Below are 22499 nucleotides of genomic sequence, written 5' to 3'. Positions count from 1 at the left end.
TGCAAACTTTTCAAGATTCTGCATAGTGGGCTTTCTACAGTTTCAGAAAGGGGAAAAAAAGTATTATGCTAAAGTGGAGCTTTTTGTATGTTTTTGACAAACTTAACTCAAAGGTTAAGCTCAATAATCAAATGATGATCCCCAAGTGGAAACTGGAAGACAGTAGGTTTATAGCTTTATTAATGCTTTCACATGAAGCATTACAGTGCTCCCAAAATTTGCCAGCTATACAATATTCAATATTTGTCTTCCTGTAAATTTGCTTTCACAATGGCCTGAAATCAACAGTTGCAATTTTTTGTGAAGTAACCCTTGACTATATTCACTTCCCTGGTGTTTTGACTCACGAAATGAGTGTTTCACATTTGGCTGCAAATACTGAAAGATTAAGTGATGAAATCTGAAATATGTTAAAATTTCACATTGAGTAGATTATCTGAATATTATTTTTCCTTATTAGGCTATAGCTCTGTTACTAACATATTTGATTAGCAAGTACTTTGTATTAAATCATCATTAATGATTACACTGGCAAAGCCTTTCATAAATTAAATCATTGTTTTGATGAGTTCTAGTCAGTTACCACATAATGTGTATAGTATGCATCATACATACATACTCTATATATATCATGTAGTAATTACTTATATATTTATGAATAGTGTTTGGTCCCAGAATATTGTCATTATCAATTTCCTGACACTTGGACTTAACTTGAACGTTCCTGGTGCTGTGTACACTTTGGCACCTCTTTTCGGCTCAATCGGGGAGCTCTCCAAGGCTAGTACTTCAGTGGGGATAATAAGGTTCACATGGCAGTGAAGGGCTGGCTCTGAGGACCAGGCAACATCTTATTGTCATGAAGGAGTGGTGGCAGAAAGGTGCGGAAGTGCTCAGAATAGACAGATCAAGAGCAGTTGAACAATTCACAAATTCCCTTAACTTCTTAGTATATATTGCTTATATGCTTTAACACCTGAACACTAAGGAAACATGTATTTTCATTAGGTGGTATATGCCCTTGGCACTTGTTGTTCAGGATCGCAAACCTATTAGTCAAGACTGCTCCTCAGAGATCAGTGCCTGTGTGCCTGTGTGTGGGACTGTGTTCTGTTGCTGGACTTCCTCCAGGGTCACCCCACAAAGACAGGCGGACAGACTGTTCTCAGCCTCATGCTTTATGTGTTGAGTGCCTGGCCAGATAGCTACTTTCAGGACTCTTCATTCTTACTCTGCCTTTAAAGGAAGTTTGCTCAGACAGACAGGGTGGAATGATGTTTACTGTAGTTAAAAAAAAGAAATCCTGCCTGGTTGAGATAGCATCTCCCTTGCAAGCACTGTCTACACGGAAATGCAGCCTGTGCTTTACAAACTGCTCTGTACTTTGTTGCTTTAACAAGATGCTATCCTCAACGTGATACCCTGGTAGATAATGATACACCCTTGATTAACCACTGTGGAATGGGCAAGAACTATAAATGATTATGGGAAGAATACAGGAACTTCCTTAAGTAGATACCATGATATGAAAGAAATAAAAATTTAAGAATCCTATTGAACGTTCAACCTGAAATACAGCAAAGAGACCTCTTATGATTTACAGCATAGGGAAGTTGTGGCTAGTGATGGTACTGATCAGTTTTCTTTGATCAGACATACAGTATAATGGAACAGACGTGCACCCTTAATTCAGATGAGCTTAGACTTTAAATCACTCTATCTGTTCAATGCCATGGTAGGAGAATACCCTTTTTCTGGTAGAGAACAACAGCTGAGGAATGAGGTGAATAAACGTGTCTGAAGAGCTGAATGTCTCCTGTTCAGATACTTTAATAAAGACCAATCTAAATTATTGTGGAGGACTATTCTTAATCACTTTATGTCAAAACACTTAATCAGTGCAACAGAAAGCCCTTAATTTCATTTTCACCACTTTTTCTAGCAAATGTTCTAAAACAATTCCAGGAGGTATAACCCCTCTCTGATCTGTCTGTTCAGAAATGGGGTCCAATTAATAGAGCTACTATCAGTTTGTCTGACAAAATAAGAACCAATTTGAGCTTTTCTGCTTTCAAAGAAAAATAAGTGAAAAGTCGTAGTTGATGTATTTTTTTGTCAATTAACAAAAGCGGAAGGAAAAATATTCCTGTTTGTTCTGAGGCTGGTCTTGAACACGTTATCTCTTCCGTTTCCTTCAACAGACATTTACACAAAAAAGGGCTAATAATTACACTGAGACAGAGGAACAGAGACAAGAGACAGACATACTGTCCCCAATCATTAACTGTGAGATCAGACTGACCAGCCACTGTTATCAGGGTTTAGTTTGGACTCACTGACTTGAAACACTACGCATCCAAAAGCTAACTGAGGCCTCTGATCTTTGCGTCCTGTGATACAAATCCTCTTCCCCTGTTTATCAGCCTCTTTTACCAAGAAAAACAAACAAACTCCTCTTCTCTCTGCAGACTTACTGCAGCCAAGGTCTTCAAATGCGACAATCTTCTATATGCCATTTTTGAAAAGAAAAAAAGGGTGGTGACTTAGGTCTGTGATAGATGCCTCAGACATTCAGTAGGAGGCCTGCAAGAGGAAGCCTTTTAGCTTTTTTCAATTTGCGATGACTGAAAAAGATATGAGGGCAAATGAAGGCACAAGTATGTGAAAAAAAGTTATAAAAGCTACATCATTGAAATACATGAGAATGGAGTCTTGATCCCATCAATCCCTTTGTAGACTTGGCACCTTTTAATAGGCTTTATGGTGTATTACATGACAGCAGGAGAAAATGCTGATTTCTAATTAATCAGAATTATGGGAAGATGTCTGGATTTTACCATGGCATAACATCCAAGTCTGAAGTACCTGCACGTAAACATACGCCACACCTCCAAAGGGGAGTGCGTGAGAAAAGGAACTATTTTATCTGACAAAAGGACATTTTTGAATTTCAATCATTAAATGATTTTTAAAAACACACAAACCAATCTGATACTTTTATCTTGTGTCCAATGAACCAGTACTTAAGATTGCTGCAACACAACAATGTGCTTTGTCATAGATATAGTATCTATAATATGACACTGGAATAGACACTCGGGATGAAGCATACTGAAACACTAGCACTCCCTGGATATACTCACAAAGCTCCAGCATCTCTTCCCTCCAAGTTACCATCAGTTACTTCTATAACAAGACTGAAAATATACCGGAAAATATATTTTATTTCTGAATTCACTCACCATTTCACATCCAGTAAAATTTAACTTTTTAACATAATGGTTAGTCAGCTTTGTCATTAGGAACTATTGGCTGGGCTACTGCATGGTTAACACTTAAACACTACCAGCATTAAACTTCAAATAAAGTGTTCTTTGCTGAAGTAAACTATTTGACTAGTCCTAGTCATTAGAAAACTGTTGTAATGCAGTCCGTCATTGTGTGATACCTAGGATTTACCCCAAGGTCTCATTTCCAAAACCAGAATTGTTCTTTATGCGTCAGGAAATATATGTTTTTATAATAAAATTAATTTTTCAAACATTTCCTAAGAGGGGATATCCCTGGAATACCATACATGTAGAACTATGAAAATACATGTGTGAAATCCAGTACCACAGCTGCGGTAGGGCAGAGATAAAATAAAATAGACCTTCATCATGTAATGTAATGCTCTCTGCTGGCTCTGCCCTCTCCCAGCCTTCAGGTGTACCTGTGCCTTAGTGCCTGCATGAGTGCCGCAATGATGATGCCAGTCATGCTCTCGTGTCACACTTCGCCTCCTCAATCATTCCTGCGTGAGCTGGCTGCAGAGAATTAACAAGGCTGAGACCCTGCTAGTGCAATATCAGCCACAGTGGTTAACAAGCACCTTTGTCCCTGGCCTGCAAGCCTTAAACACGCAGAAGGAGTCACAATATTAACCAAGGGCCTAGGCTGTCCAAAGTAATAAAAGAGAGATGAAGGTGGAACTAAAAAAAAAAACCTTTTATTGCAAAAATTGTTCTGTAGTATTATTTGATTTTTCAGTCCTAGCTGTCGGGCCAGCTCTGTGGGTACTGTTCATACAACAGCACCTCCAATGTTTGTGATCGTATCCCTATTCAGCAAGTGTGATTGCATTTTTATTTAATGATTTTTTTGTGAAATTACCACAGAACTGTGCAAACACAGAGCTAAATAACTATTATATATTTGGTCCTGGACGCTCTTGTTACCTTCTCTGACTGTTAGTTAATTAAGATTCAGCTGATTTCAACGACCAACAGTATCATAATGAAATCGTAATCATAAGTAACTGACACTGGATCCACAAATGTGGCCATACAGGATGGCTGTTGCCAACTAGCAAACTGAGCAGGAGAGATATACAGTATATATACAGTATTTCAGAAAAGGATAAATTTGTACCCTGCCCTACAGGAAAACTGCCAAACCACAATATCTGCATTCAATTTGACTTTAGCCCTGAGAAAAACTCAGTGAACCTTCCAGCAAAACAACAAACAAGCAAAACCTGTGTAATGATAAGATCTGCAAAGAAAACTAAATGCATCTCAGTGCTTCACATTCATGGAGAATCTGTTTCTTACAATGCTGAAGACACCATAAATAACTGCATTAGCAGGAGAACACAGCAAAGGGACACATTTTCACTAACAGTATGAAACCTCATTAATGGAAAGAAATGCTTTGCTCTGTCTTACCATTAAAGAAGGTAACAGAGGGGGGTCAGAGAGGTGCTACTGGGAATACAATTTAAGATGAGAGCCCAAAATTTTAAAAAAAACTTAAATGCTGGGAAAAAGCTCTGAGAACCCCTGAAAAACAGCCTTTCTCTAACCCAACTTTTACATAATATTTGTGCAGCTATAAAGCCAAGAGAAATAAGAGGAGTAACACACTGTAATATAATCTGTATCTGAACTGTGACAAAACACAAAAAAATGAACGTATCCTTACAAACAAGACATGTTTTCAGATTGCTTGAAATGGAACGCACAGGGATCCGTGCTCCTGTGAGCCATGGGAGGGCCACCCAAAGAATTATGGAACGGGAAGGCTTAGTTTTTAGCAAGCCTCTCTGCTGAGGAGCCAGACAGTCTATTGCTTATCACTACAGAGCAAGGCAGTGTTGGCCAAACAAAAAATTCCAGAAAGCTGTTGCTAAAAATCGTTGAGCCTGATAGCCAGAGTAACAACACAGTCCTGTCTCTGTTGATATTCAAATTGAGAAACGAAAAAAAAATCCTGCTGCTGGCAGCCAGGCTGGCTGGACTGGGGTGGTGCCATTGTCTGCAGGCCTTACGGTAGGCCTGGGGGATAACTGACAGACAAAATAGGCACAGTCTGGACATTAGCGCCGGTGAACAAAACCATGCCTAATACACACAGACAGTTGTCAACTAAAGCATTTCTTATATATCTTTTAACCATATAGTTGTGGGATGAATTTAGTTTATTATCAACACTCTTTGTTTTTTAGGTGGGTAGCTGCGTTAGCATGCGTAGGCTACAAAGGAACAAGTAATAGGTTTATTCCATGCTGAAAAAAAGAAGAAAGAGAACACAACGTTTCAGCCGTGGAGCCTTCTTCGAAGAAACGTTGTGTTCTCTTTCTTCTTTTTTTCAGCATGGAATAAACCTACTCTTTGTTTTTTGCTGTGTTTTCTGGATTCAGATTGGAAAAAAATAAAGCATAGATTTTTCTCTCTTCTCTAGATAAAGAAAGTTGCCCCACTCAACAAACACCAATTAAAATTATTAGGAACCTCAATGAACAAAGTGTTGGGCTTATAGAAAGCAATTAGAACAGCTTGAAAATGATGTGATACATGGTTCACAGGGTTCTTAAATGCACAGAGATTATCTCATTCTTAAATCTGGATACTACTCATTTTAGACAATGAAGAGGGTAATGTGTAAGACTGCACGCAACATTCCAGTACTTCAATAAGTACAGAGTAGGACAGAGATCTGGGGCGTGTTCTGCCCATAGAATGTGAACATGCTTCTTAAGCCAGTCATGCATGAGGGTGTCTGCTCATTTGACCAGGAGTTCCTATCATTTTGGCCAATGATTGTATGTAAGCACACAATAAATATTACCAGACACTGAAGAAAAGTCTAACTTGCATCTTTGAGAGATTCAGATACAAAAGTCTTGAGCCTCCCGAATGAACGCATTTATGAATTAACTACTGAGATCAAGGTAGGAGATCAAAATGTAGTGAAATGAAGGTAAAAAATACTCTTAATTCGAATGTAAAATTAACTAAAGTAGAAAAGAAAAACATTGAAATTATTTTAACATTATTCTGACATTGTATTGTAGCTTTAATCACGTATGCAGAAATGTGCACATAAATTACATCATAAACAACTGGTATATAATGAAAAAAATGTTCAAATATCTGAGCCTTCTGACACCAATGTTATCTACAGTGGAGTTGCCCTCTCCTGAACGTTACAGCGACCAAAACTGAAGGACAGCTGAAACAAGGGGGAACGTGGCGCCTCAGGGAACATCAGCAGGCAGATTTCTAAAGGGGACGTTGGGGGCATTAAGAGGGTTGTGCAGAGAGATAGATGCACTTAGACAGCAATACTCATTCTGTTCCTTATTTCACAAAAATATTTCAACTACACAGTATTGATCAGAGGCCATAACACAAAGCAGCACTACAAGCACATAATACGTAGTGTTTGGCTATATCTCTGATAAGGAACAATGGAGCCTTCTTCGCCAACGTTGTGTTTTCTTTCTTCTCTTTTCAGCATGGAATAAACCTATTACTTGTTTCTTTGCAGTCTAAGCATGACTGCAAACTACCCAAATAGCTGACGCAGCTACCCACCTGAACTACTACACCTCTGATATCCGATTTTTGCCTTGATAAAAATCTAAGCGCGATTATAAACGAGGAGGCCTTTTGGTCCATGTGGCTAGGTTGTAGTTAGCAGTTAATTGATCCAAGGATCTCATCCAGTCACTTCTTGGCAGAAACCAGGGTATCAGCTTCACAACATGGCTGGGTAGCTTGTTCCATACTCCCACAACCCTAATTAGTCCTAATTTAAATACTAAGTCACAGTGACATACAGTAGATGTTCATAGTTTGGTTAACATATTGCAGACGAGACAGCTCCACACTCAAAACCCCTATTCCCAAGGTGTACCTGGTGTCACATGTCTCTTTTTGGCTGTCTGGATCTTGCAGTTACCTTTACAGTACCTGCTTTTGTTTCTGAGTTGCTTTGGACACTGCGGCTTTCCAAAAGCATTTAACATGGAAAATGTTTATTTAAAAATCTACATTTATACTGATGTTTAGTCTTACTCCTGCTTGTGACCACAAAGTTACTTTGCATTTAATTTGCATTTTCTCATTTCCCATCATTCCACTGAATGGCTGACCAACCAGGGTCCAGGAATTCCAGTCCATCTTTATTCTGTCATCTTTATTCTGTTCCACCCAAGTCTTTGTTTTGACTAATACCTAATTATTTAAGTGACCTTAAGCAACTGCATCAATTTACTCTCTTATTTGACCTTTAGTTAGTTAAGGTCTGCTAAGCTCACAGTTCAACAATGGAAATGAAATGACAAGCTTGTCTTTCCTTTATACATTTGTTAGTGCTTGAAAGTTTGACCGTGACCTTGACTCAGATTGGTTCTGAGAAAATGTTTTCTGCAATGTGATACCAGGACCCTCGTAAGGGAATCCTGTCCCAGTGAGCTGATGTCCTTAGCCTGGGCTAGCACTTGTGATGCTTGGATCCCAGGCTTAACCACCAACTGAAGAGGGCAACTTTACTACCAGAGCCACCTGGGAGTTTAGACAGCAGCCCCTTTTATGATAAATTAATACGTCTTTTACAGAAGGCAAATAAAAAATTACCACAACAGTGGGTCATGAATAATGCTTGGAGCCTGCTGGTGACTACAGATGCATAGATTTTGACTTTGATTTATTGTAAGCTCTCCAACTCAGGGGGCAGAAGCAGAATGTTGTAGAAGACAACCTATTCCCATGATTTCATGTTAATGAAGCCATTTTCTCCCCCTCCTGATTTTATCAAAGGAGTGATTTACTACACGTTCCTTTGCCTTGGTTCCCTGTAAATCTAATAATGTACACATATTTAAATGTTATATAAAAAGGCCATGCTTCACATGCTCTAGGTAGCTATTAATACTAATGAAAATGTTGCCATCTTTAATTACCCTTAATCTTATCCAAGCTTTCATTATCCAGCACAGGTATTCCAGAAATAAGATATTGCAGGCTACTTAACCTGATCATTGCACCCTTAATTACTGAAATGCCTCTGTAACATACAACACCAAAGACTATTATTCTGTGAATTATATGCAGTTTCTGTCTCCAACTGGCTGTTCTGCATTAAAGCTGTAATCAATAGTGGTAAGACTGAATGTCACTGTATTTCTTAATTAAGGTGGAGATGACTGAGGAAGAAAAGCATAACTTTCTGCCACTGGACTTGGTTTTTTCAGTTTTGTATTGTTTAGCATTTGCTTCACAAAGATCATTTCTGTCAAAGGACCCCCCTTTTCTAATTAATTAAAAGAAAGAAAAGTGACAAATTCACTAGGCTACTGTATGAATGCCCCAGTTTAAAACAGCAATAAACTTTTCAGCACAAAGAGTGACTGAATGTTTTTCTATGCAGCATCACCATTTCTCTACTTCTTGTTCACCAAAAGCATCCTTCAAGCTGCAGTGAAAACAACTGGCTACACATTAAAATTGAAGTCTCTATCCTGAGCCGAGTTCAGAAAATGGGTTGATTCAACACATCTTAAATGGCAGGTAGATCGACTTACAAGGCTTTCGGAAAACCAGTGATGCAAATTGCATTTCAAAGGCAGAAGAAAACACATTTAAAAGGTTACAAAAACAAACCCACTTAACTTTCTAAAAGCCACCATAACAGTAATGAGTTTTCTTTTAGCTTGCTACTTTTCTTGCTAAACTCAACAATCAAAGAGAAATAAGACACTATGTGTTTTTCTGAATTTTTAATGACAAATGATCATGAAAGCCCCGAAAAAGGATAAAAGAAACAGTTTTATGCTATAGCCAAAGTAACACTCAGATATGCCAAATGATAGTTCTTGATTACAGAGTGAGCACAAGCCTGAGGAGAACATTGGTCTCCCCCTAACAGAACAATATAATTTCCATTTGAAAAAAAACAGGCTGGAAAACACCCTCTCAATGAACTGGAAACATGTTGATGGAGGAAGAACTAAAACAAATACAGGGAAGGTAAGGAACAGAGATTTTATTTAATATAACACAACAAACTCACTGTGCCCATTTAAAGTTGAAGTCAGCTTCACTCAAAAAAAAGGAACATATTTATGCAATTAATCTTAAGATATTAAAAAATAATTTACTGATAACTGATTTCTTTCTCTGAAAACATGAATCATATCATTCTTTCTAGAGCTTTGAAACTAGTGTAAACGGAATGCAACAATGTGAAAAGCTTTTAATTTTGTGCTTAAAGTATTTTTAGTATATACACATACTGTACAGTACTGTCTATACTTTTGCATAGGATTTTGCATGATTTTCCTAATTGCACTCACTGCCTTTCCTTCATTTACCTTGTTTACCTTTCCTTTTTAATTGACCAAATATATTTTAATTATTTCAGCTGTTACAATCAAGTATTTTGAAAAATCAGATCAATGTGCGTCAAAGATTGATAAATGACAAGCTTGGTTTCTTCTCACCCAAACTAAGATAACTAATAACAGTTAAATACATATTATTCAACTGTTATTCAACAATAAAACACATAGTTCTAATGTTTGTATGTGAGGCCTATGTAATTTTCCTTCTCATTGTGGTGAAGAACCATGTTCTTCTAACAAGCTAGTTTTGTGTTATCTTATTATAAAAGTATCCAGCTACAAACAGTTGAGATCTTTCTTCAAGTTTTACATACACCTAATCCATTTGTGTTAGATGGGTTGAATGGCCTTCTCATGTTTGTAATGTTAATGTTCGTATTACAAATACATTCTTTTCAAGTCCCTTTCATTTATGAGAGGTATATTCTTTCTTTAATACACTGGAAATGTTATCATGGCTAAGGTCCACTGAAAGATGAATCATATAATCGGATATTATGCAGTAAATAAGAAGTTTCTTAAATCACCTGATCTGAAATCCCCTCCAAAAGTAATTACATGAAGACATACATACAGTCCCTGATGAAGTAGTACTCTTTTTCAGATTTTACGACTTGAGGCCAGCTGCACGAAGTGAGTTAAGTTAAATTCTCCCTTAAGTGTTCTTTAGTTCCAGGAGACAATACAGAGTGCCTTAGCACACTGAAGTCAATATCATAGCCTGGGGAAAATAAAATATTTAGCACTTAAAATGCTTTGAGCAATAAGGACCAGGCCAGTTTTAGATGTTCATGAGTTTCCCACAGCGTCTTACCTTGAGCCGATCTTTGGGCAGAGCCACAGCTCCTTGCTTGATGACCTCTTGGACACGTTCCACTGATAGGTCAGACCCGGCCTGCTCCAGCCGTGCGCTGAAGAAGCCAATCACCTGTGGGATTAAGACGCGTCATCACCAGTGGCGCAGCCACGTTCACAAGGACCATCTTAGCACCATCTTTTTTTTAGCCCAAATTCCACAAAGCTCTTTTTCAACACTTTTGGTTCTGAGAATCCTTAAGCGAATCTCTGACATTTTCATTTTGCTAAAAGTGAGAGAAAGAGGTGGGCGAAAATATGTGCAGAGTAACATGATCTTGTTAAGGCTCACTATTATTTGTAGCTATAGCAATTTTTATTGGAGTTCTTTGTCTAGTCTTTTTAGTTCTTCTTGCAACGAAAAGTGCTGAAAATATTCTGTGTTGCAATATCTGCCTATTTTACTAAGATGGAGTGGAGTTAAGGCATCATGAGCTTAGAAATGCATGAGGTGAAAGAAATAATGAACACAAATCTGTAAAGCACAGAAACTATGAAATGCATTTCCACTTCCCCAGTGAAATGATACTAGCTGAAGGCATGTAAAATTCATGACTTGGTCGCTACTGTGTGGTTTTAAGTGTAAGCAGAAACATATGGGATGATTTAATGACAGGATTTTAAGCTGCTTCTTAAAATTCAGGGTAGAAAACAGAAAACGCATATCAAAAACTCCCAGGACACAGCTAACCCTGGTAACCTCCCCTGCTAAGGATTTCTGCTATATTATTTTATTTAAAAACATACCCAGATCATACATTTTAAATGTAGTTTCAGCATAGTTATAGTACACCTCTATTTATACAATATTTTAAGGAATTGTTGGAAATATCCAAGTACTAATTTGATTTTAGTTTCCCACACTAAAAGCAAGTGCATTCAATCCGAAACAAAGCTGTGAAAGCTCTGTGTGTTTCTCCTACTGAATAGCACATTAAACACCACTGATCTTGTGTTATTAAAAACAGACATACAGACATCTAAAGTCATGTAAATCTCAGCAGTGCAGCATAAAATGTATAATACAGGGAGACTCTGAATGGTTCATAAAGCTAAAGGCTTCACTAAGAGCTGTAGAATAAACCAACAGGCTGCTGTGAAGAGGAGTTACCAGGGTGTGGGACACTACTGGGTGGGTGATATCTGGTTGGGGTGTCCTTGGGTTGCTATCCACCAGTTCCTCTGTGGCCATGGGCCTGTGAGCTTGTGTTCTAGTCAGTGAGATCTGTACCAGCGCTTGGTTTGACAATATGCAAACTCTGTTCTTTGTGCTGTGGGGTTTGCCATATGAAAAAGAAACAGGTGTCTTTGCTAGACAGCAGCTACTTGAAGCTACTCATCCAGATGTTTCTTGAAAGAAGCCTTCAACAACACGGTAGCTTGTTCTATACTGACACCACCCTTTGAGTAAAAGTGCCTCCTGTTCTCGGATTTAAATGGAATTCCACAATGTTTCTATTTGTATCCATTGGTTCGTGTCTGTTTTGTTTCTGAAGTTCATAGAGTTGATATTGTCCATGCCTTTGAGAAGGATGAATACACCACTAGCCATTCTAATGCAGTCTAGTGGTTGAGAAATATATGCTGGATAGTAAATAAAAGGCGGAATCTGTCTCCCTGTCCTCTGCTTCCTACAAATACCAAACCGTCTCATTCTGCTTACCACGTCTAGATTCTGCATGATGTCTTGGAAGGAAGGGTGACTTCTGAACTGTTCAAAGAGCTCCCTCTTATACAGCAAGGCATAGACCAGGTTAGGGTTGTGGTGCAGGGAGTTGGCAAGGCAGGAGTTGATTATTTCCAGCATCATGCGGATCACCTCTTCGATCACATTTAGATCTTGTGCCTGCAAGAGACAGAGAGATGCAGAGTTGAGACAACTATAACACAGACTCAAACATTCGATCAAAATAACCTTTTCTTCTTCTCTCTGGGAACGTTTCCCATCCATAAGCATCTATTCTATGTGTGTAAACTGCTCATTTTAAATAAAAGATTAGACAATCTGATGATATCTCAGTTAAAAAAGGCAATTAAATTGAGATCAGTTTAAAAAAAGGACAGAGAAAATCATGAGCACAATACAGGGTCTATTTTATTCAGCTTTCTTTGCTACTTACCGCTAAGAATTGTTATTGTACTATAATTTTTTAATTATATTTTATTGTTGCTATAGAACTGCTATTCTTTCTTACACTACTTTCATACAGTGGTATGCACTAACACAAGGACTTTTCTACAACTCCTGGAGTGTCTCTGAGCTCCATCAGTATCTTGACTTACATTTAGTTGGCTGCTATCACCCTGCGTAGCAGAATGGCACCATCTTAAGAGGGGAGTTTCAGAATGTTGTCGAGCAGATAAAACATTTTTGTTACACTGAAGGTATTATTTTGTCAGTATCTGCCTCAGACAGCACACCCTTGAGTTTAAGGCGTCAGAAGCAATACAGTGAGGGTCATAAAAGCTCAGTAGTAAACACTTCTATCAGTGTGCTGTTCTTTTTTAGATAAAACTATGGAGAAGCCACACATCATAACGGTGTAGGATACTTTCCTCAGCTTTCCTGATCCAGTAGGTTTTAGGCACTGATATTTGTAGTTTATGCATCACTCACTGGGAACACTAAAATAAGTAATTGAATAATGAATAAAAGTGAACAACAATATGCATTGTCTAATTTATGGTTTAGTAACTGATTTCTAAACTTGCTCAGATCACTACTGTACTGCTAAGGTCTATGTTACACCAAAACACCAACCCACTTACATGTAGCAGCACACACAGTTAACAGGGTTTTAAAATCAACAGCACCTCTATATTTACTGAATTAATTCTTTAAAGGATTCATTGAAAATATACTGACTGAATAAAAAGTGTTGGGTCTAGTCATTCTAATTGAATAGTTGCTTTAGTTGTAGGCTTTTATTATAGCAAAGATAAAAAACTGATGCCTGTACTCTTCATTTACAAAGTATGACTGAACACTGAGTCTTTAAAACTGGCCAATAAAAGTCACTGAGTTTTCATGTCAGTTCTGTCTAAATTGCTATGGCCAGTATAAGTGACCTTTTCCTTACTAATATGATTCAGTATTCTTGGACATTTAGCTTCTGATTCCAAGGCATCTCTCAGGAACTCTCAATGATATATACAAGAAGTTGCTCTGTGAATGAACATATTTTGTGATCATTGCCAGGCATTTCTCTCCATGAATTCAAAGATGCAGCCCACAAAAGGTTTAGAAGGAAGATGTTAACACAGGTAAAACCACAAGACATGCAGTTTTCCCTTAAATCAGTAATCAGTACATCAGTACCCCCCCAAAATGAATACCCAAGTAAAGTTAAAAAAAAACCTGAGGCTGAATCAAAATGTTTTGTCTTTACATGTTAAAACAGTCACTAATAGAGAGAGTTGTATATTAATCCTATGGAAATTCCCTCTTTATAATATCGAGGTGTTTAGCATTTTCTTTGTTTAAACCAATAGATGGAGGATCTTGAGCAGTTCACCCAGCAAAAGGCCATGTTCACACTGGTTCTAGATTCTGGTTAGAAGCCAGCCAGCAGTTTTTGTGGAGTACCAGCAAGGAAGGGAGGAATATATAGGGAGGAATATTTCCCTATACCAACGTTGCTCTTGAATCATGGTATTATTAGGTTTGGCGAAGAGAAGAAGCAGACAAGGTGACAATACAAAGGTCACGGAAAACACTTGTGTGTCATCTTTCCAGTTTAACAGACAGGCTAAATTGTTACTGTCCACATAGTATTTACAGGTATACACAGAGGAAAGAATAGTGATTCTGTAGAGTAATATACACAGGTGAGTTCAAACATGCTATGTATCGTTGTGAAGACTAAGTGTAGCAAATTAAGAAATATAATAAAGTGGTTCAGAAAAGACAAAAAAAACACCCCTTCAGTAGCTGAAACAAAAAGAGAATTCATTGTATGTACTAGGGAATTACAAGCACCTTCTATATAGCATCCCCTTATGAGTTAACCATGCAGATAATTCTCTACATCCATCTGTTCTTCATTATGCTTAACCAGGAGATCTTGGTGTAACAAGTTAAATTCCCAATAAAGCCAACAACATAGCTGATTTACCCTGAAGAAAAAGGAATAATAAAATATGGAGATTGCAAAGAGCTTAAAAATGCTTCAACTGGAAAAGCTCACTAATTAATATAATGTAAATTGGATATGTAGGAATTACACCTATCCATGCTGAAACATGTTTGGCTAGTCAGATTTTGTAAAAGGTTCTGACAAGTAAACACATTTTTGGATACAGCTCTGATGAATCTAAACTTCCAAAAAAATTCCTTAATCTGAAGAAATGCTTTGTATTATTTTGGTCAATAGACTCTGTATTCATAAGTTTTTTTTTATTTAGAAAAAAAGGGGGCTTTCCAAAAACACATCCAATGTTTCCTCTATTGTTAGCGCCTTTGTAAGCAAAAGCAGGAATTTCTAATGCTGGAGGCCTGATTTACAGCATATCGTTGAATTAAAGAGACATTTAAAAATAACACACGCTTTCTTCTTTCCTGACCTTCAGCCAGAACAGCAGAGGAAGCCGGGGGTACGTGAATGTCCGTCACCGAGCGTACGTGGCATGCTAGTCATGTTGGGCTTGTGGGGATAAGGGCTGGAAAATAGCTGTGGAGATCTTATCTGCTCCAACAGACTTTCTGGAGTCGTTCAGGTTAGATGAGAAATCACTCGACCAAACCCTGCACGCAAAACACACACACATGACACCATGCTCTTGGTGACCGATCACAAATCCCCGCTGTCTTTTAATGACGGAGATTTTGTGCTCTCAGTGGCCTGTTGCATATTTGGAGGAGGCACAGTAAGTGGCACAGGGGGTTCATTTAGGAGCCTGTGAGAACCTACTGTGTCATGAAACCACATTTTTTTTACATGCCGTTGGCACTGAACAGAAGGGGATTTTTTCAGAATATAATGCAAGAGGAAGTGTTTAAGTGTGAACCTCCTGTCACAGTGCTTGGCTGTTGCTTCGGTACCGACATGTAAATTCATTTCCGTCTCCACAGACACTCTGAAAAACGGGAATTAGAGCTGGGATCTGCAACCCTGCTCCTGGAAAACCACAGAACCTTCTGGTGTCGACTTCAGCAGTGTTCGGAACACCTGCACATCAAACATAATCAGCACAGGTCAACACATTTTCCAGTCCCCAACTCGAGTCCTTATTTAACGCTGGTGATAAAAATTGCAAGGCTGTGGTTTTCCAGGACCATGGAAAGAAGACTTCAAAAAACTTCAACACACTTCTTTTCATTGCTAGATTCTTCACCAGCTTTGACAGTCAGAACCTTTTCCTTTAATTAAGTCACTGGGATGTTTGGGGAGTTTAGAATGGATGGGGTTAGGGTAAATAAACAACCGCACACATTCAGATCTACAAAACAAGTAGATCTGATCTGGAAGACATCACAAAAAATAAAACACAGCACTGTGAAGACTCACTGATCTTTAAAGCTTAACATGAAAAATGGCCAAGTTTCCTCCAGGACCAGTTTAATTGCAGTAAGAGTCACGACTCTCCTTGGAAACTGCACATTCTTTGCCTAACTTTTGGAAACCTGGAAAAAAAAACACTTAGCCCAACACTCCTGCAGCGAAAGAAAAAGCACTGGCCTTCTGACATGGACAGCCTGGAGTGAAAACCAATCAGGGCAGCATTCTATATTGGTCTGAAAAGCAGCAGAAAGAACACTGCCACTTTGAACTAGTGTATGGAGAGAAAGCTTTGATTTCAAATCTGATGTAAAGTCAGAGAGACAAACTGGAGGTCCAGTGCTGCACAGCAAAGCACAAACAGGAAAAGAAGGGGAGACAGATTCTAATGGACAAAGCTGACAGACCTTGGTGAACCGACTTGAACTAGGAAAAGAAGGAACAGCTGGCGTCAGCTTCCCATTTATAACTTTGCGCCTTATCTGGGATGGTAGGACATTGCACGTAGCACAGGTCTAATTAAAGAAAGACCAATGTTCTCACAGTTGTTTTGATGTGAAGTTAAATGAATTTTTTGTTGCTGTTGCTATTTCACTAGAGGATGACTATTGCAGTAGACTGAAAACGGTTTAGCCCCTATATGTTGAACTAAAGAAGTCATAAGGAATAACCTTATGGTAAAGCCACAAAATGTCAGGACAAAAACATTGCTTAAGATTGTATAGAAGTGCAAAGCATAAACATTTTACTGTACATCCACACATTTTTGTTCATTTGTATATCAATATGCCTGCACTTTGATCAAGCGCTAGATACACTGATAAGATTTATCTGTGAATACAAAAGCGACTGCATTCTCACAGAACACACCTCTCTGCCCCAGACAGTAAAGGTAACTCATGAAGGTTATTGCTTAAAAGTGCAAATGAAATGCATGGGAAATAGTGGGGGAGAGGGACCACAGGTAGAGAAAGATGAATGAGGTTTAGGCTGGCCTGGACTCCCCTGACATTGTGAACTTCAAGGCGAGGAAAGAATAAAGATGAGGCAAAGAAAGATTAATAGGCTTTGGGCTGTGGTAAGGGGAGTTTTTACAGAAGGGACCAGGGGAGCAGTGAGGGAAAAGTGAGATTAATGGGGGGTTACTTGATGGTGTTGAAAACCATGTGGTTGAGCTCGACAGCAGAGCAAAAATGGAAATTACAGTGAAGCACAAAATACAACAAAAACAAAAAAAAAAATAATGATGCCAATCATTTCAATGGAAAACTACACTCTAATTAAGTCAAGTGAAAAAGAATAATGGCGACCATCACACGTCTCTGTGGCTTTCTTGCTTTTAGCTCCCCACAGGCCAAGAATGCAATTCACTCCTGCCACTTAGCTGGAAGGGAGTAAGAACAGCAGGCCAAGCATGAGACCTGGACAATGTGTGAGTGTATCTGACTGGTTTATAGTTTTTAACAGCATTCAATCATCCTATATACAGTGATAAGAGTTGACTAAGAACCAAATAAGTACTAAAAATGCCCTCCAAGGTTGAAACTGGAGATACAAACGGTCACAAACGGTCAGAAATTCAGTATTCCAGGCTCCTCAGGGAATTAGCATGGCACGTGTATGACTTGTTCCCAGAGGGGAAAACCACAATGAGGCAGGAGGATACCACAATGGTCATAGCCAGTCATGTTTAATATGGAAATAGAGTACAATTTTTTTGTATTTGAGTCAACAGCAGCTAGTTGTTTGCAATAAACAAATCCCGGAAGGTACTAGGACTTCATTGTTAAAAAAAGGAACTATTCAAGACAACAATAAAAGTCAGGGAAAGGCCAGCATGGCTTAAATGAAGACGTGTCTCCTGCTCTTAGGAAGTCAGCACTAAATATTTATTGCAGAGCATAGGCCTGAGAAAAGAAGCTTAAATTTTAAAGATCATGACCCCTACCATTTAAGATGCTTTATTGAAACAAAAGCTTTAGTTGGAGCAAAAAAAATATCTGAAAGCTGAAAGAATGGTGAAGGTTTGGAGCTGAAACCTGTCTGTCTTTCAGAAGGCAGGTCTGTCTTTCAAAGGAGTGAAAGACAGGCCCGCCCTCATACACTTTAGGAACAAGTAGAGGTTTATTCAATGCTGAAAAGAGAAGTAAAGAAACATAACATTTCGGGAAAACATCACATCCGAAACATTGTATTTTCTTCTCTTTTCAACCACTCTATTTTATTTTCTGGACACACAAAGAAGGCCCCACAGCCAAAACGTTGTGTTTCTTTTCTTCTCTTTTCAGCATGGAATAAACATTTACTTGTTTATTTGCAGCCTATGCATGCTGATGCAGCTACCTACATGCACTTTAGCCAGCAGAACATGAGAATAAACGCATAGTTGGTAGACTTATGTAAAAGGAAGGTGTTACAAGATGCTAATTTGAAATAGCAAAAAAGAACAGCTTTACTCCTTTATGTATTTTTGTTTAAAAGAATATCACTGCTGTTACTAGCAGGATCTGCTGAACTGATGACAAAGAAAAATGGCTTGTACTCAGAATTACAGAAACATTGGAGGACACTGAATTGAAAGTGTATCCATTATAAACTTGGCATATAGCAGTCAAGTACTATAAAGGCAGGAAAGGACATTGGTGCCTAAAGGTGAGCAATGATGCTTTGTTGTAGACTGGAGTCACAGATTTTATAACTACTTCTAAAACAACAAATCACTTCACAATTTGAAGCATAACACAACAGTAAAGTAATTTACTTTTACACCCAAATATCTATGTAGTCACATGACTATAGGCTGTCAAAATGTAGTGGTTTTTCTTTGGATGTTAATTCATCACCTTTATTTTTTTTAACCTGATTTGGTATCATCAGTGCCAACTGGAATGCAGTTAATACCTTTCAGTCCAACAGGCGCCTGGTAAGCCTCAAGAGTTGTTTCTGCCTGATGAACCAAGGAAGCCCTTGGCTGCTGTATTCCACCCACTCCTAGTGGCACTCAAATAATTCAGCAATACCTCTGGGACTCTCTCAGCTTCAGATACGTACAGTAGTGTGGCAAACTGTCTGAGAAGAAGGGATATCCAGGCCAAGGCTCAGCCAACACTCAGAGAGAAGTCTTGGACTGCCTGTGCTATTTGGGAACCCAATAGACCATCTCAAATTTGTATTGAAAACCATTTTTAACTGTCGTCAAAAATATCACCTGAGGCCATATATGTTTTATAATACAGGAGCTCCAAGATACAGAGGTGAATGAACGCAGAAATAAAAAACAAAAATGAAGCTTGCTTCAAGTTTTCCATTTTAATTCAAATTATTTTTTAAGCATTTTGGCACCTCTTCAAATTCTAGCCAGTGATTGAATTTATTCACTGCTGCAATATAAGACAGTCAAATCGAGGGTCAAATGAAATATGGCATAGTCACTGACAAACAATGGATGCTTCGAACATGACTGCTGATTGCTAACAAGAGCTGCAGTAGTAGTGAAGAACAACAGAAACAAAAAAACATTAAAATAGGGCAATGGGAGTTCTGCCTGAGTGCACTAAGCAGTGAATTTTTCCACAGTCGGTTCTTTTACAGTATGTGCGCTTTCTTGTGAGTGATGCAGTGAGTTGTGGTGCATCAGATTAACAAAGGATACGGGGCTTCAGAAAGAGCTCATAAAAATACAACCCTCAGTGAAATCCATCAGGTGAAACAGGTTACATCCTAAAAGAAGAAAGTTAAAGCCAGGCCAATGTTTGTTCAGGTCTGCATCTAAAACAAAGGCAAGAGAATCTGTAATGTGCCACAACAAATGAAAAAATAAAAACACTGTATCAGTTTGCTAAGAAAGGCCTCACACTACTGTCACAGGACATCTCTGAAGAGAAGCAAAGAGAATGAAGAAGCATTTTTCTAGAAGCTCCATATTATCTGATGCCAGAAAAAGTGATCACTTTCTGTAGGTTTTTTTAGCAGGGGTGTATTAATACAATAAGTACTATCATGCTTCTAGTAGAGAATGAAACACTGGTCTTTAAGCTAAATCCTGAGTTCATGACAACCGGCAAAACAGTGGTCTCAATTGAATGCTGCATTAAATGCACTAAATACTCTGAATATAGTGCTTACCTTCCACATGATTTTCCACAGATTTTACTAAGACTGCAAAGGTCACCCACAGAAGGATGTAATTCAGACAGCCTCTGTTGTTTGTCTAAATATCTCTGCATTTCTGCGTCTCGCATAGCTATCGGCTAAGTCTAGCCTCTGCCACAGACATACAGTAGACACGTACTGACCTACTGGAGCAGAAAGACATCTGCCCTTAACTCTCACGTCTCTTTGTCACACATCCCAAATCATTACTGACACAAATGTGCTGCATCCCCACAGTACTGCAGCTTTGAGACATTTAGAAGAGTTTTTTCATTAACACTGCAAGACTCCTCAAAATTATACCTCATCTCAATTTTCTCTCCTAATTCCTGACGACCTTCAATAAATTCTGAATTCAGAATGATTATAGTTTCTAATAAGGATTATATGAACAAAACAAAGGCTCTAGCTGGATCTATTAATTCTACCGTTTATTAATTCTCAGTTTACTGTTTAAGTCTATGCCTAGAAACTACAGTTTGCTTCAAAGCAGGTCACTGCCTGACAGACTGTCTGGTGTATGCTGGGTTTTTGCAAGCAGGACCTGCTTGGAAAAAAGTCAAAATTATACACAGAATGAGAACTCATTTGCTTACACTTTGTAACCAATGACAAACAAATCATGTGATGCCCTCATCATGTTTGAAACAGACAGTTATATCAGTGTAGTAGAGACTACATTGATTATCATATTGATAAATCAAAGCATGCTTGACAGTGATACTGGGAAACTGGAAAAGAGAAAACTCTTTAACTCCTCATCACGGGATTAAGTACTGAAAGGGAGAAACAGTTCAAGGTGCTGAGGATGTCTAGACCTCCTCAGAAATGCCTGCTCACTCCCTGATTCACAAGGAATTCAGAGATTAATGAATCACTACTGTCTCTGTATTGTAAGAATTTCAGTACCTTGTTTCCATGTTGAGCTGTGTGAAGCATCCTTGTGTATCCATCACAAACTGGACAGAAGACATTTTGTGTTTATTTGCTGCATTATTGCTAGAACTATAAAAGATTCTTTAGATGACAGCTGTAAATGCAAAACTATCAGATTTAAACATCACTAAATGACTATGCTGGCTACAGACATCACAATTGATTCGCTGAACTGCGGTTGTCAACTGGATCAAAATGATCGCTGTTAAGTAGGTTTTAAGGCACAGCAGGGAAAAAGGCAAGCTGTTTCAAAGAGCACGCAGCGTGTGCCAAAATATCCTCATCTGAGGTTGAGGAGTTCTCTTACAAGAAAATAAATAATGATGTCAAACTCCCACCTCCATTAGGTCTGCAGCAGAGGAAAGGCTTGTAAGATAAAAAATATGCATGACGAAAGAGTAGGCAGTGAGAAATGACCACTAGTGATCTGTCAAGCACTAATAATCATTGATCTGCTGCTGGAGTGAAATGGTGCTGGAGAATATGGGTGAGATGTGATAGGTAGGTTGCTTGAAAGGCAGAACCGTGCTCACTACTTGTGGCCCAGGTCCCTTGATATCACAGCACATAATAAGATTACCCTCAAAAACTGCCGTACACCAGGGAATTAAGGTCAAATGCAAATTGCGAAGCGAGACGTCTGTGTGTGGGAGACACAGTAGCCTGATTAAATGAGCTGAGCTCGTGTTTCCCTGGTGTGAAAGGCACATTTTCCTTTGGCACTCTCAGTCATCTGCAATGGCTTCTAGGTTTTCATACATAGACTCACTCTGTACTTCCTGCCCTTCCCAGTTTCAGCCTGGCAGAAGAGTCAAAACAGATGGGAATACCATTTCAAAAATCATTCAGGATATCAATTTTTTCTTATAAACGTAAGAGCAATCCCAACCCCACCCCATTCCTAGTCACCTCTGTACAGGAGCTGGGTGTTGCGCCTGGTTAATTAATAAGGCTTTTGAACTCCTCATTTGCTAGCCTCTGGGTTTTAATTTTAAATGTATTAAAAATTAATACATAATGTACAATAAAATTTATCAACTGGAAATGTTTCAGTTAATCTGCATCGGTAGACTGCATCCTGAACACACATAACTTTAGAATATCTCTTTTGTCCATTTTCTAACCACCCCTTCCAATTCCAATTCGCTTTCACGGGGCAGCAGAAGACTATCCCAGCAAGCAAACCAGGGTACATCAGGGCCAATTTTACCAGAAACCAGTTAACCAACCAGTGTGTATTTGGACCTTTTGAGGAAACTGGAGCACTGTATTCCACACAGACAGCACCCCAGAACCCCACGGTAATGGCAGAGGGGGGAAATTTGGCCCAGACACTGGGATAACTCCCTACTTTTCTTGAAAAATGCCCAGGGATCTTTAATGACCATTGA

At 38.6% G+C, this 22499-nt stretch overlaps 1 protein-coding gene across 2 annotated transcripts in view; it reads right to left on the bottom strand.

Annotated features, from left to right (window-relative positions):
* Positions 1-22499, bottom strand: part of dym (dymeclin) — a 147033-nt gene that overhangs the window by 4772 nt on the left and 119762 nt on the right. For both annotated transcript variants that reach the window (XM_088910899.1, XM_088910898.1), the window contains 2 exons: positions 12186-12368; positions 10482-10595 (listed from right to left, as the gene is read on the bottom strand). In XM_088910899.1, the coding sequence (XP_088767025.1) occupies positions 10482-10595; positions 12186-12368 (297 nt within the window). The remainder of the gene's footprint in view (positions 1-10481; positions 10596-12185; positions 12369-22499) is intronic.

Source organism: Atractosteus spatula, chromosome 3, assembly GCF_055471065.1.
Source record: "Atractosteus spatula isolate fAtrSpa1 chromosome 3, fAtrSpa1.hap1, whole genome shotgun sequence".
Classification (NCBI taxonomy): domain Eukaryota; kingdom Metazoa; phylum Chordata; class Actinopteri; order Semionotiformes; family Lepisosteidae; genus Atractosteus; species Atractosteus spatula.
Note: the sequence above shows the minus strand (reverse complement) of the source record. Positions and strands in the feature narration are given on the sequence as shown.